This window comes from Erinaceus europaeus, chromosome 3 (assembly GCF_950295315.1).
Source record: "Erinaceus europaeus chromosome 3, mEriEur2.1, whole genome shotgun sequence".
In the NCBI taxonomy this organism is placed as follows: domain Eukaryota; kingdom Metazoa; phylum Chordata; class Mammalia; order Eulipotyphla; family Erinaceidae; genus Erinaceus; species Erinaceus europaeus.
The window spans coordinates 123,901,535-123,917,395 of record NC_080164.1 but is presented as its reverse complement, the minus strand read 5'-3'; the positions used below and the strand labels follow the sequence as shown (position 1 = coordinate 123,917,395).

General features: G+C 39.0%; 1 protein-coding gene across 1 annotated transcript; it reads right to left on the bottom strand.

Moving 5' to 3' along the window:
• Positions 1-13,656: 13,656 nt before the first annotated feature.
• On the bottom strand, positions 13,657-15,584 carry LOC103110672 (C-X-C motif chemokine 2-like). The gene is made up of 4 exons (XM_007519839.3): positions 15,450-15,584; positions 15,220-15,343; positions 15,019-15,102; positions 13,657-14,319 (listed from the first exon to the last, which is right to left on the bottom strand). Exons 1-4 carry the CDS (start codon positions 15,547-15,549, stop codon positions 14,304-14,306), a joined length of 324 nt encoding a protein of 107 aa, XP_007519901.2. The 5' UTR covers positions 15,550-15,584; the 3' UTR covers positions 13,657-14,303.
• Positions 15,585-15,861: the final 277 nt, after the last annotated feature.

Here is a 15,861-nt window from a genome sequence, read left to right as displayed (position 1 = left end):
TGTGAATCACTGTGTAAGATGAGGTGCTGCCTGGCATCTTGGAGAATGATCAGACCTGAGGGAACTAAGATGACTGAGAGATCTAATTTTCCACTTGTTATATAACACATCTATAACTTCTGCCTAGATTTTATTGGTGTTGGCATAAATGCGCTGCGTTTCAATACAACTGTCATCTCAGCTTAGACCGCAAGAATGCTGGCTTTGCTCCTAGTGTTTCGCAAGCACATATAAATCACTCTGTCACATCATCGCACAGCATGAGGGCATGATCAGAAGCTTAATTCAGTGTTTCATTTAGGACAAAGTGTTGTAATTCTACTTAACTTCCTTCTTCTGTGAAATTTTGGAACTTCCTGGGCTCAAGTAAATCTCTTGAGTATTATCTCTTTGGTGAGTGTAGAGGGTATTGGTTAGTTGAATGCACGAAATAAGTGACCTGGGGTCATGTGGAAGTTGCTGGAGAGGGAAAGCTGCAGTGTTACTGATGTCTTCTAACATTTTAGACAGTGGGCCTTTGTCATTTGTCCACTCATCTTTCACCCTGTTTCATTGCTGCATTTCAAATAGTTTGCTAAAGATTCTGGATGCAGGTTGATGAGAGCAATGGGAACGTGCACGGAGGTGAAGCAAGAGCAAGGCACAGATGTTACAAAGGTTTTAAGAGACTCAGAGTGGGACTTTTTCAGAACACCAGGACAAGAATTTTAGCTGTCCCCATTACTGATGTATGACATTTAACCTTTAGTTCTCTTCAGTCTTCATGTGTAAAATATACAGCACTATTTTTATATAAATTTTTATTTATTTATTAATTAGATAGAGACAGAGAGAAATTAAGAAGGAGGGGGGAGATAGAGAGGGAAAGAGACAGAGAGATACCTATAGCCCTACATCACCACTGGGGACCAGGAGCTTAAAGCAGGGGTCGTGTCACTGTAATGTGTGCTCTTAACCAGATGTGCCTCTGGTCCCTCAGCATTGCCTTACTCACTATGTTATGGTTGATAAATGTGTGGACATTTGTAAAGCATACATTTATATTAAATGTATTTTCTGCTTAATTTTACTTATTAATTTGTAACAATAAGCTGAAAGCTACTTTAGTAGAAAATACTTGTTCAGTAACAACAAAATAGACCCATTTATGGGCCCCATAGGACCTTGCCCTCAACTTGGATCAACAATGGTAGAGAATGTTCCATCGAAGGGAGACTGGACAACATACTCTATGCTACACCTGAGGAAGATGGGTCCTGATATTGGGGCAGCTTGGAATGTTCCTCCTCATGACCACAGAATGTGAGCTCAGATCTACAGGGTTGCGGAGGTCACATAGGCTCCTAAGCTGAATATGGACCCCAGATCACGTCAAATCTATGGGGTTTGCTTGTTAAGTGCAAACATTACAGTGTACAAGGACCCAGGTTCAAACACCTGCTCCTCACCTGCAGGAGGGAAGCTACACCAGTGGTGAAACAGGGCTGCAGGTATCTCTCTATCTCTCTCCTTCTCAACTTCCCATTCCCCTGCTTAATTTTTCTCTGTCTCTGCACAATAATAAAATTAATAAATATATTTAAAAAATAAAACATCTTAAAAAAGCGAAATATTCCAATATAAAATTTCCATATTATTGTCATTCTTTTTTAAATTTTTATTTATAAAAAAGAAACACTGACAAAAAACATAGGATAAGAGGGGTACAACTCCATACAATTCCCACTACCAGAACTCCGTATGCCATCCCTTCTCCTGATTGCTTTCCTATTCCTTATCCCTCTGGGAGTGTGGATTATGCATTATGGGGTGCAGAAGGTGGAAGGTTTGGCTTCTGTAATTGCTTCCCCGCTCAACATGGGCGTTGACATGTTGACAGGTTGATCCATACTTCCAGTCTGTCTTTCTCTTTTCTTAGTGGGGCAGGGCTTTGGGGAATCAGGTCTCCAGGACACATTGGTGGGGTCATCTGTCCAGGGAAGTCCACTTGGCATCAAGTTAGCACCTGGAACCTGGTGGCTGAAAAAAGAGTTAACATATAAAGCCAAACAAATTGCCACTAATCATGAACCTAAAGGCTGGAATAGATCATATGAAGAGTTGGGGGGGGGGGTCTCTCTGTTTTGTAGATAGTTAGTAGGTGTACTTTAGTTATATTTCAAAGAGCCCATGATTATACTAGTTTTTTTTTTCTTCATAAACTGACATCTGATATGCAGGTGGATCTAAGTTATTGTCTGGGAGATGATGTCATGACTGGAAATAGGAACAGAAAGCTGGATCAGTAGCTCCCAAATGTGGGAAAGGTGTATTAATATTACTGACTGTAAACCCCATCAATTTGATGTGATCTGGGGCCTATATTCAGCTTAGGAGCCTATGTGACCTCTGCATCCCTGTAGATCTGAGCTCACATTCTGTGGTCATGAGTAGGAACTTTCCAAGCTGCCCCAATTTCAGGACCCATCTTCCTCAGGTAGAGCATAGAATATGTTGTCCATTCTCCCTTCAATACTAGTACAGAATGGAGCATTCTGTACTAGTATTGATCCACACTGAGGGCAAGGTCCTATGGGGGCCCACAAAAGGGTCTATTGTGTTGTTCCTGATAGAGATGACCAGTAAACAATGGAGAGAGGGATCTATTTGAGATCTAGGCCCACCATGTCTGTTCAGGAATCTCTGGACTCTTGCCTAGGTCCCCAGCTGATGTGTGGCCTGATAGTGAAAAGTATGATGGTCTCTTTCCCTTATTCAGCTTTTTCAGTCCTTGCTTTGATAAGGTTAGCTTTGGAGTGAGTGAGGGAAGTATAATAGGAAGTAGGTGAGGAGTGTATCTAAGTCTAAGTAGACACTATTTCATTCACGGTGTCTTTTAAGGAGAAAACTTAAAATCAGCTTCTGGTTTGATTATTAAGTGATTTTATAAATCTATTTTTGGTAATTTAAGCTATGAAACCTGGTTAAAAATAGAAATATCCCATACAATTATTGTTAAAGATTATAAGTTGTAAATTATTTTCACATTTTTCTTAATAATCATGAGTAAATTCTTGTGAAAAAGAATTTAATTTTTAAAAAATAGGAATAAGAAACGAGTGACAATCTAAAGGCCATAAGATATTTATGTACCTCATCAGTAATTGATATTTTATAAGATATTATTGTTGTTATCCTTACTATTCTGGCATTCTTAATTGGAGATACTGTATTTTCCTGAGAAAAATAGCAATTTAAAATATTTTCTCTATTATTTAAAAATTTTAAAAAATGACTATTTTTATCATTACAGTAGTACCTCTTAAGTATCAGAAAACAAGAAGAAAGTGTTGTTAATTCCTTAAGACTTTTGCCCACCTAGTTACTTTCTTATCTCCTTAATATCCCCAGTAACTGACACATTTGATGCTTTTACATAATGCTGAATATCCTGCTTGGATGTAAAGCAGGAAATGTTTGAATTAATTATATACACCCATACCAGTATGTCTTCTTAACTGCTCCACAGAGTACTTAATGTCTTTTTTCCTCACAATATAATTTACAAAGAAATAAAGAAGTAGTTAATTTAAGTAATTCACCAAGGTTTCACCGTAAGTAAAATTCAGAATTTGAGCATTAAGCACTAATTTAACCACTACACAAACAAACAAACAAACAAAAAACCTCTTTTTTTTTTTTTACCCTGACATAATGACAATTTCAGAAGAGCTGCTTTTGATTTTTATTCTCATGGCTAGGTAGGTCAACCTGTCTTTTCCTAGAGCTTATAAATAAACTTATCAAATGTTTTATTTCAGTAGCAGCAAGATTTTATTTTATGGAAAGAATATTATATACTTGAATTTAAAGAAATTTTTTATTTATTCATCTATCTGACTTCCAAACAAAGTCACTTCCCTAATCAGGTCAAAGGCAGTAAATACTCTGGGAGATTCCCAAAAGGGGAACTGGGTAATTTAGTCAGTTCTTATTTGCTGAGGTTGCAATAATAATTTTTTGTGTGCCTAATCAGCCTAGTTTGGGCACTTTATTATGTCTTAACTGAGACACATTAATTGGAGGCTACCCAAGATTAAGAAAATAAAAAATGTGTTTGATAGTGATTTTACAGATCTAACCCAAATTACTGATGAAAGCAAACAGAGTCAATGAATCAAACATTCAAAAATTTACAGTGGTAATATTTGTGGTCTGGGAGGTGATGCAGTGATAAAGCTTTGGACTCTCAAGCATGAGGTCCTGAGTTCAATCCCTGGCAGCACATGTGCCAGAGTAATGTCTGGTTCTTTCTCTCTCCTCCTATCTTTCTCATAAATAAATAAATAAAATCTTAAAAAAAAAAAGAGCAAACATTCTGGGGATGGGAATCAGCATAATACTTATGCAAAAATACTTTCATGCCTGAGGCTCTGAGGTCCCAGGTTCAATCCCCTATACCACCATAAGCCAAAGCTGAGCAGTGTTCTGGATTCTCTCTCTCTCTCTTTAATAAATGAAACTTTTTTTTAAAGAGTAAACATTTAAAGAAATAGTTTCATATTTATAGAACCATCCATTTTATCCCTAAGGTTTGCTTAATAAATATCAGTGATATGATATGAAATACAAAACAAAGTTGTTGTTTTTTCTAAGTCCTCATATATCTGTCCTCATAATTTTTTTAGGCTTGTATTTTTTTCAGAAAGTTTGAAAATCAGCAGTGACATCTGCTGAACTAATCTATTTTTCTTTGTTTTGACTAATATCTTTTCCATCCAAGTATACCTTTTGTAAACTGAGTGAGAGGTTTACATGTCTCAACATTAAACATAATCACAATCTTAAAAGAACATTCATAAGATAAAAACATTGATTGCTATTCTATTTTGAGCTACCGTATATACTGCATTGTGCAGATATGGTTGGCATTATTTAGTATGCCTTTAAAATGCAGTTACTACTATATCCTAAGACTACAAAATAAGACTATTACAACAGCCAATTCTGGTTTGTTACAATACTGCTTCTGATAGAGTGGCTGTGATTAACAGGAGAAGAAAGAGGAGATCTGAATGTGGTGTTGAATCTTTAGATATATTTATTTCTTCAGTCCTGAGTGCTTTGTCCAGTGTCAGTGTTGTTCACTGACTGGTCCAGTGTCTAGTAATTGTGCTATTTTTTCCTGACCTGAGCCACTTCCTCTTTCTTCTGGTTATAGAACCTTGGTTTTTCTTTTAGAAACCATGCTTTTCTTCTTCCTCTTCCTCCTCTTCTTCTTATTGTTATTATCTTTATTTATTTATTGGATAGACAGCCAGAAATTAAGAGAGATGGGGGAGGTAGAGAGGGAGAGAGACAGAGAGACACCTGCATCCCTACTTTACTGTGAAAAGCGAGTTTACCCAGAGGCTTTGCTCAGAGCTCTCTCATTTTAAAAGTTCTCAGTTTTTGTTTATGTTTTTTTTTCAGATGGCCAGACAGAGGCCACCTGGCTCCTCAGATATTGGGAAACTCCCTCTTGCTGAGTACCCAAGGCCAACTGGCTCTTCAAATGTTAAGAGACTCCCTCCTGCTGATTGCCCCAAGGACAACTGTTTACAAAGGGTGAGATTACAGAACTCACAAAAGAAATGCCCCATTGCCTGTCTGCCCCTCTGGATAAGAGTGACCATTCTGTTCCTGACCATTATAAAAAGACATATGAGTTTGAAGGTTCTGGGTCTTTCTCCCTCCCAGGTGGTGGGGCCACTTTTGGCACTATGGCTTGTGTGTGTGTGTGGGAGTACCCCTCAGCTTTCCTGAGGTCCTTGTGTGTCAGTTCCAGTGTCTTTACATGTGTAAGTTGTTATAATAGCTATTCTATGTGCTTGTGTAAATAAATACTTTATCTTCCTCTATGTCTTGTGTTAGCCTCAGTTTGTCTTAGTTTGTAATGGGTACAGTCAAAAACAAAACTTAAAATTTGGTGACCATGAAGGGACATTTCAAGCTTTCTGACCACCCATTGCAGCTGAGTTTCCCTGTTGTTTGATATCTTGGTCATTGTTGTCCTGGTCATCCTGGTTGCTCTCCTCTTCACTTAGGGTTTGGTTTCTGTTACTCCCCACAGGAGACAGGCTCCTGGTCATTTTAGCTTTCCTCTTTGGAGTACCTGCTTCCTGGCCTTTTTCTGTTTTGGTCTGCTGGTTTCTATCGGGACCTGGCCTGATTTTTGTCGTCTCTGATCTTCATCACGCTCTTCTGACTGGCCGGTTGTGTTTTGTGGGTGAGTGTTTTTAAATGATTGAATTCTTTGGTATGTGACCCATTTGGAGGGGTCTTGTTCAGGGTACTCTGAAATTTGGTTGGTCTTCTCTGGGAACGTCAGATGCGGCAGACTTTTGCTCTGGTTTTCCTCTTTATATCTTTCTGCATTTAAAAAATATCTGGTTTGTTTTAGGACACTGAGATTTATACTTGATAAATTAAGTTAGTACATGGTTTTTTCTGGTCTGATAAAAGATTTGATTTTGGCAAATCTCGATTTAGCAAAGTTATTTAGTCTAATATTGTTATTTTAAGGTGATGTAAAAGTAAAAGATTATTTTGAACATTTAAGCTCTGAGGTTTACTTTTAAGCCTTTTAAGTTGCCATATCAGAGTTTCAAAGTGTAAAATCTATTATGAGAGTTTTATATCCACCCTTATTCATAGCCACTCCAAGGGTGTGATAACTTTGTGATGAGTGAAGATCCTAGCAGCAAACTAAGTTTTAATATTGTGCTTAAATTGTTTAAGTGGTTTTTAAATCATGTTAAAGAAATGGTAAACATTTCATCATGTCAGCATATTAGGTACTGACTTTATATAGTATACTGGTATACATGTTTGTTAAAAAGGCCTTCTAAAATTATATAAAGATATATAAGCCAATTCTAGTAATTGGATTATCAATTTTAGTGAACTCCTAATTTGGTTTTGTGTATGTCTTGCTGGTCACAAATGAACGACTGCAGCTGTGACACCCCTTCAGTTGTACCGCTGGTTTCTCCTAGGGGGTCTCCAAAGGGTGGCATAATGCCCCATAAATCTCTCTAAGGTCAGCAAGGTTGTGCAGGGGCCCACAGAGAGCCCCTCAGCATTCCTAGAATGCCTCATGGAGGCTTGCTGTATATACATCCCAATTAACCTGGAAGCCCCAGAGAATAGAATGGCACTGAATTTGGCCTTTTGTTGCTCAAATCCACCCCAGATATTAGAAGAAAGTTACAGAAGACAGAAAGATTTAAAGGAAAGCTGATAGTGAATTGGTAGAAATTGCTCAGATGGTTTTTAAGAAGTTGGCAAATGTTTTGACATTGGACTTTGAGAAGAAAGAAAAAGAAAGTTGGGGCAGTGGCCAGAGGGGAAAGAAATGTCAGAAAGATTAGGCTAAGGGTAGGGAAAGATCAGTGATTTTACTGCAAAGAGAAAGAAACACTGGAAGAAAGACTGTTATATCACCAAGCCATTTAGACTGCTTGTGGGTGAATTTAAAGGCATAAGCCGGGGAATGTTGATCCAACAACGTGGGCCATGGCACAGACCCATTGCCTATTTGTCAAATATTGGACCCAGTGACTGTTGATGGCCAAAAATGCCTAAGGACAATAGCTGTGGTGGTACAGGTGGTAAGGAAAGCAGACAAGCTACACTGGGGCAAGTTGAATGCCCACCTAACCCATTACCAAGCTCTGTTCCTAGACTGGCCATGAGTGAAGTTTAGTGCTGCCATCAGCTTGAACCTTGCCACCCTGATGTCGGAGACAGATCCTGAGGCTCCCCCAAAGCATGACTGCCAAAAGGTATGCCTTCTCTACATGGCATGTGCATGGAGCATGCGGGAAAAGAGGATTCCTGACCTCCACTGGGAAGAAGATCCAGCACAAGGACCAAATGCTGTACCTACTAGAGGCTGCATGGACCCTGAAAGAAGCAGCTGTAATCCATTGTCCCGGACATCAAAAAGAATCTGGAGGGCAGATGAAGCCACTTGTGCTGCTACACAGCAAGTAGGGCCAGCCTTGGCACTGATTCTACCAGACCCCCTGCTTCCAAAGGACCCTGGATACAGTAAGGAGAAAGATAAAATGGGTGGGAGACTAGGACTAGGGACTAGAGAAAGAAAAGGTGAAAGGACATTGGGAAGTAGATTTTATAGAAGTGAAACCAGAGACTTTGGGGGGCTTGACCCTGGGTTCTTGTGCATTGTAACATGTTCACCAATCAGGTGTGCCAGAACCTGGCCCCAAAGAACCATGCTTTTCTTTTTTGTTTCCAGTCTGGGCAGCTCAGGAGTGGACTGGCTATGGAAGAAGGGCAAACGCTAGAAGAAGAAGAAAAAGGAGTGGACTGATGACCCAGAGCAGTATTAGTCTGTCCTGCAGTCTAGGCTCAACCTCAAGACATTCTGATAAGTGCAAGGGTACAAGTGATTTAAGTCTGGCCCAATCAGAAAAATCCCCCTGGAATTTTTCTTGTCAGGAAATGGTTGGAGAAACATGAACTCACTTCCTCTTGGGTTATATCTGGTGAAAAAGAAGCTAGGAATTTTGCCAGTGCTTAAAGGAACACTTACTAAATTGAGGCCAGCACAGAGAACATTTCACCTCAAATTTGATGATTAAAAAATATTTATGTTTTTTATTTGAGAGAGGGAGAGAGAGGGAGAGAGCCCAGGCACTGTTCAGCTTTGACTTATGGTGGTGCTGGGGTTTGAACTTGGGACCTTGCAGCCTCAGGCATGAAAGCCTTTTGCATAACTATTTTGCTGTCTCACCAGCCTAAAGTTAATTATTTTTCTGCCTCCATTTGTCTCAGCATTTTCTTGTCACTTATAAGATGGGAATGAAGTTAGGTGTTGGGATTATAAAGAAAAAGAAGACAGACTGCTACATACAGGGAGCTGAATGGAAAAGCAAGAGATCTTAGAAAAGCCTGGTTAAAACACACACACACACACACACACACACACACACACACACACACACACACACACACACACACAGTACACCATGTCCAAGGTATGAGAAATGTGGAAAAACACATATTCCAGCTCTTATAAACTGACTTTGTGAGAATTGTCAGAGAAGTTTTTTCTCAAAGAGGTACTTACTTGAATCTTATGCATGAAGAGGTAAATGTGTAACACTGAGGTAGAAAAATTTGCAAGAGAGGACCAAGTGAAAAATGTCATGGCAATTGGAAAGAGTGAGGTGAGTACTGGGGGCAGCAAATGGCTTATGTAGTTAGAGGACAACATATGAGCAGGAAAGGGGAAGGTATGTGGGGGAGGGCTGGCATGCTTGAACAATGGAGCTCATCTGTTCTTAGGATCCTGCCTGTTGACCAGGATACAGTTTGGATGTAACCTTACTGGGATGTATCTACAGGGATCTCAAAGTGGACCTCTTTGTATGTCCTCATACTGTGACCTTCATTGGTTACCTACAATGGTGAGAGTAGGAAGACTGGTGTAATCTGAAAGTGCAGAATATGCACAGCAGAACCAGGAAATGATAGATATAATACTGCAAGGACATTTACGAGGCTTCTGGAGATAAAGGTAGAACTCCAAATGTGGAGTTCTTTCGTACCCAGTCTGCATACTTTCCTCTGTAACACAACAGTATTTTCATCCTGTTCTTGTAGTAAATCATCCTGGTGACTTCAACAATCTATAATTATCTGAGTCTGCTCAATTAACACTGACCATCATCCAATATCTTAACCTTAAGTAATATTCAAAGGCTTTTAAGACAGTGGATTTCAAAACTATTGCTTTTTTTTTTTTTAATAAGACAGAAATAAAGTGAAAGGAATGGAGGATAGAGTGGAAGACATAAACAGAGAGACACCTGCATCATTGTATCACTGCATCACAGCTTGTGAAACAAATAGGGTCTGGGGGGTATGATCTCAGGTTCTTGAGCATAGTAATGTGTGCTCTCAACTGGGTATGCCACTATCTGGCCTCTTCAAAATTATCTTTATTTTTCCATTTTCGTAATACTGCTTTAGAATAAAGCTTTTGTGGAAGCATTGAGTAATAAGTAAGCATTGAGTAATATATCATACATATTCTAAACAAAAATCACATAAATGCAAAAACTATAAGACTATGAGTAAGAAACCAAAAAAAAGAATTTGAGGCAATGTCTCCATGGAAATAGTTTTTGATCATTATGTAATTATGACTTTGTTTTGATTATTCCTATGTTATGGAAAGAAACTTTAGAAATCCAAGGGATGAGTTGTAAACTACAGCAAATATATTGTGCACAGCATATGAGTACATAATTCAACTAGAAAAATGGCAAATCATCATAAAGAATGTGATGTCAGAGAAGATCCACTGTAATGTTCCAACATTCAACATTTAAAAATTTGTTACATTCTTTATGTCTTATATATCATCTCTTTTAGAAAATGTTGGAAAAACAATTATGATTATGCAGTTGGATGATTTGTGTGTATGCATGACTCAGTTCAAATCAGTTGGTTACAATACCTACATCTTCTATACTGTTACAATTTCTGTACTGCTTTGTCTACTGAATATTGAAAGAGACTTAATCATTAAATACGATTTTGATTTGATCTATTGCCCTTTTTACTTTCTCTCAACTTGGCTTTATAGATTTTGATAGAATATTATGAAGTTAAAACATTGGAATTGAGGGGATGGGATATGGAGCTCTGGTGGTGGGAATTGTAGCCCTCTTATCCTATGGACTTGTCAGTGTTTCCATTTTATAAATAAATAAATAAAATTTAAAAGATATTGGAATTGCTTACTTTTGCAGAATTGTTATCTTTTCATTTTTATTAAGGTCTAGTATGTTAATGAAATTTTAATGAGTTTATTGATAATTAACTATTATATTCAAATTGTGTTAGTGAGCTAATAATTATTAGCAAGTCTTGCATTTACATAATTTATAACAGAATTTTTTAGTCCACTTCAGTATGATGTAACACTTTTCATTCTATTAATTATTGTTCTGGGTTCTAATATTTAAATTGTTAGCTCCTTTTAGCATTAAAGGTTTGTAAAAATTTATTTTATTAATCTATTTACTTATTTTAATCAAAAGACACAGAGAGAAAGATAAAGACACAGAGAGGGAGAGAAGCCAGAGAACTGTTCAGCACCGGATTATGGTGATGCTAGGGATTGAACCTAGAACTCAGAGACACAGCCATGAAAGTCTTTTCCTTAATAATTATGCTATCTCCCCAGCCCTAGATATTATTATTTGTATAGGTTTCATATTCAAAACTTAATTTTTAAAATTTTAACTGAAATGTTTATTCCATTACATTTTTTGTAATTCTTTTGTAAAGAATTATTATTATTATTTTATTTATTTTCCCTTTTGTTGCCCTTGTTGTTTAACATTGTTGTGGCTATTGATGTATGTTGTTGTTGTTGGGTAGGATACAGAGAGATGGAGAGAGGAGGGGAAGACAGAGAGGGGGAGAGAAAGATAGACACCTGCAGACCTTCTTCACCGCCTGTGAAGCGACTCCCCTGCAGGTGGGGAGCGGGGGACAGGGGGCTGGAAGTAGGATCCTTATGCTGGTCCTTGCGCTTTGTGACATGTGAGCTTAACTCGCTGCACCACCACCCAACTCCCAAGAACTGATTTTTTTAAATTTTATTTTGAGAAAGAGACCAGAGTACTGTTAAGTTCTGGCATATAATGCTGCCAGGTATTGAACCTAGGACCTTTGGCGCCTCAGGCATGAATGTCTGTCATGCTACAAGCTGTAGCATCTTTCTAGCCCTGTATTCTTAGTATGTATGGCTAAGTCAGTTTATTGTCTATTTGTCTTGAACTTTGAATAAAATCTGAAATTTTATTCAGATTTCACCAATATCCCAGAAATGTGTGTTTTTTCTTTATCACAGGATTCAATCTAGCACACAATATTAGTCATTTTGTCTCCTGATCTGTAACAGATTCTTGTCTTATTTTTCTTGAATCTGACAGTTTTGAACAATACTTGTAAGGTATTTTGTATATGTATATTTATCATTGTTAGAATTACATCATTCTGGTACATAACAGTGCCCAAGGACCTGGGCTCAAGCCCCTGGTCTCTACCTGCAGGGTGAAAGCTTCACGAGTGGGAGGCAGAGCTACAGGTGTATGTCTCTCTTCCTTTCTACCTACCCCCCTCTCAAGTTCTGTCTCTATCCAATAATAGAATTAAATAAAAATATTTTTATAAGAGAGGGAGAAAGAAGAGAGAGAGAAAAAAAAAAGAGAGGCCAGTGGTGGTGCACCTGGTTGCGTGCACATGTTATAATGTTCAAGGACACAAGTCCCCATATACAGGGGGAAAGATTTGCAAGTAGCGAAGCAGTGCTGAGGGTGTCTGTCTCTCTTCCCTTGTATCTCCTCCTTCTCTTTTGATTACTGACTGTCTTTAACCAATAAATAAAGATAGAAAGAGAGAAGGGGGGTGTCTCTAACCAATAAATAAAGATAATAGAGAGAAGGGGGGAGAGAAAGAAAGAAAGAAAGGGGAAAAAAGAAAGAAAAAGCAGTGCCATTTCACTACCTGTGAATCTTTCCCCCTGCTGGTGGGGGCTGAGAACTTGAACCTGGGTCCTTACCCTGGGGCATTGTATCATCTGTACTCTACTGGGTGTGCTTCAAGGTCCTTTGCTTTCTATCTCTCTCTCTTTTTATTTTATAGAGGTAATCTTTTAAATTCTTTTTTATTATCTTTATTTATTTATTGGATAGAGACAGCTAGAAATTGAGAGGGAGAGAGACAGAGAGATACCTGCAGACCTGCTTCACCACTCGCAAAGCTTTCCTTCAGCAGGTGGAGACTAGGGGCTCGAACCTGGGTCCTTGCACACTGTAACATGTGCGCTCAAGCAGGTGCACCAGCACCTGGCCCCTATTTCTTTCTCTCTTTCTTTTCATAAAATAAATAAATCAATCTTTGAAAATGCAGAAAGCATGCTACTTTCATATTTAGACATCCTTCTATTAGAGTTGCTTCCTCTCCCCCTATCTTTTGTTTTCCATTATACTCTTTTCTTTTTTTTATATTATACAAATAGTCCATCCTATTTGTCAGATTCTTAAATTGGAAATGTTTTACTTTCTTACTAAAGGTTGCCCTTTAAATTATAGTATGTAGCCATTATAATTGCTGTACCACTTCAAGAAATGTATTACATTCTGAATACATTAATCTTCCTGTCTACCCTTTGTGTTCATCCTACTTTTTAATATACATCACCAGAGATTACTGTTATTTTAAATAGTACAAATTATTGAGTTCTAATAAAGAACTCACCTTTTGCTTCTAGTTTTACTAATAGAAAATTATATAAAGGTTTGAAAATCCATTTACCAAAAATGTTTAACTGGAATCATTTTAATTGTTAAATTTTGCAGATATTCAAAAGTATATAAATAATTTAGTATAATGAATTTATCAGTGTAAAATGAGGCAGTACTTCATGGTTCTCAAGGTTTTGGGGGAGGACAATATGTAATATATTCTTGAGAATGAGAAATGCCAGGGTTTAACATGTAGGAGCCATGACTTACTAACAGCACATCCCTTTTTTGCTTTTCCCAGCCTCTGAAAGCAAAATCAGGAGGAGTAAAGTAAAACATATTCATGTGATTTTTTTCAAATCTTTTATTCACATGTTATTTATAAAAACATAATAGTTTATAACCCCTCTGTTACAAAACAAAGAGAAACACTGCATAAAGAGTAATAATCAAGGCATTATGCCCTACAAGAAAGACATAAAATGTCCAAGGGAAGCCTCAACATAACATGTTGACTATATAATCTGAAATAATAACAATAAATAACATCAGTATTCTAAACAAGGACAAAAGTAGACATGCACATACTTTCCCCAACTGGAAGAGTGCTCTCACTGTCAAATTGCTTGGGGCCCTTTATCCATCCACCCCCTCCAGCTCTATCACAGTCCCTGGCAAGTCTACCAACAATTGCTTAATGAGACTTTTAAAATCCATCCTCTGCAAATTAAATAACAATCAGAAGTATCTACATATGATGATAGACATTCACATCTTTAAATAATACCTTGAAAAATACAAGTTTTGAAAAAATAAATATATACATAAATAAATAGACCTCTCATTATTTAAAAAAAAACAACAATCAAACACAGTAAACATGTTCTAAGTGTCCAATGGATCATCTGTTCCCTTCATCAGTTTAATTCAGCTCCTTCTAAAGTCCAAATCTTTCTTCAGAAACAGACATCAAAGAGCATGCTTCATTCCAAGTCAGTTAGCACTGCCCCTACGGTGAGAAGAGGTTTACAGTTAATAGGTGCTGGAGAGATTTCTGCATGCAAACCCATGCGTAGCCCTGCACCCAAAGGACACCCACTGCCTTAGATCCATATAGATCCTATAGCTTTGGGTACCAGAAAAATTGCTTTTTATCAAGGAAAAGTACGGCTATGAATTCAACTTTACTATTGACTTGAAAAAGTTAAAAATTTACTTTTACAACCTCTTTTAAACCTCTTAGAACACAAGAGCAGCTACTCTTGTCCTTGCCCAGTTTGTTGAGTCTCAAAGGGATTTAAGAACTTTCACAGGGCTCCTAAACTTGAACACAGGGAAGTCCCACTGCAAAGTTCTTGTTTGTCACCACTATACATTAAATATCTATGTGTCTCAAACTGAGTAAATGCTTCACATTTTAGTTCTGAAGCCAGCGAAGCACTGCAGTAAACCCAATTTCTTACTAGGTCTGAAGCGTTTTTTGATCATCTATCTGGTCTACCAGGAACACACATTTACCCCCACCTCTTTGAATTAAGATGAAAATTACACAGGAAAGGCACTAGGTAATATCTATCTGGTGCCAGAGTGGATTAATGACCTCAACAAAAATTTAATTGTGAAATAACGACCTTCAATTGTTCAGCTAAACCTGGATTCCCCTGGTAAAAACTTTCGAGTCACACGTATGAACAGGACCTCAACTCACTTTTTTAGCATCTTTTCAATGAGTTTCTTAACCATGGGGGCCGCAGGGTTGAGACAAGCTTGCTGTCCATTCTTGAGGGTGGCTCTGCAGAGAGAAGGAGGGTCACGTGAGGCAGGAGGATGGGCCCGCAGGCTGGGGTCCAGCTGGGGAGCAAGGAACAGAGGGGGTGACAAGTGCAGCAGCAGCAGCAGCAAGACTTACAAGACTTCGGTTTGGGTGCAGTGAGGTCCTGCGGGCGTCACCTGCACATTCTGGATGTTCTTGAGGTGGATGCCCTGCACGGTCTTCAAGCACTGGCAGCGCAGCTCCGAGACCGCGGGAGCAGCTGCGGGGAGCACACACACAGAGACACAGGGTCAAGGGCTGCGTTCCCCGCGGGTGTCCCTCGCCCCACCGGGGGTGGTGGCAGGTCTCGGGGCGCCAAGTCTCACCTGCCGCGGGCCGGCTGGCGGCTTCCAGGAGCAGCAGCAGCAGCGCAACGCACAGGAGCCGGGGGGCGCTGGGGGCGCGGAGGGCGGCGGTGCGGGCCATGAGATGAGCTCGTAGAGTTGGGGCCTGGAGCAGGAGAGCGGGAGGAAGGGCAGGCTGAGTGGATTCTGTGACACTTCGAGCTGAGTGAACCCCTTTTATTCATGATCCACTGGGGCGGAGAAGCACACAGCCCGGGGCCAGGGAAATTCCCGGACCTCAGGGTGCTCCTGGGTGGGGACCGAAGCCGGGTTCACGTAGTGCGCCCCGCCCCTGCCGTGCAGTAGGAGGAGGTACTTCTCCTAAAGAGCCGAGCCACCTTGCCAGCTGCATAACACAGCAGAATTTGGAATTTGGGTTTTTTTTTTTTTTTCT

Excerpts from the sequence above, each read along its gene's own strand:
- LOC103110672 (XM_007519839.3), bottom strand. The coding sequence starts at position 15,549 with ATGGCCCGCACCGCCGCCCTCCGCGCCCCCAGCGCCCCCCGGCTCCTG. Across the intron at positions 15,344-15,449 it reads CGCCAGCCGGCCCGCGGCAG|CTGCTCCCGCGGTCTCGGAG; the intron begins GTGAGACTTGGC and ends TGCTCCCCGCAG. Across the intron at positions 15,103-15,219 it reads TGCACCCAAACCGAAGTCTT|AGCCACCCTCAAGAATGGAC; the intron begins GTAAGTCTTGCT and ends TTCTCTCTGCAG.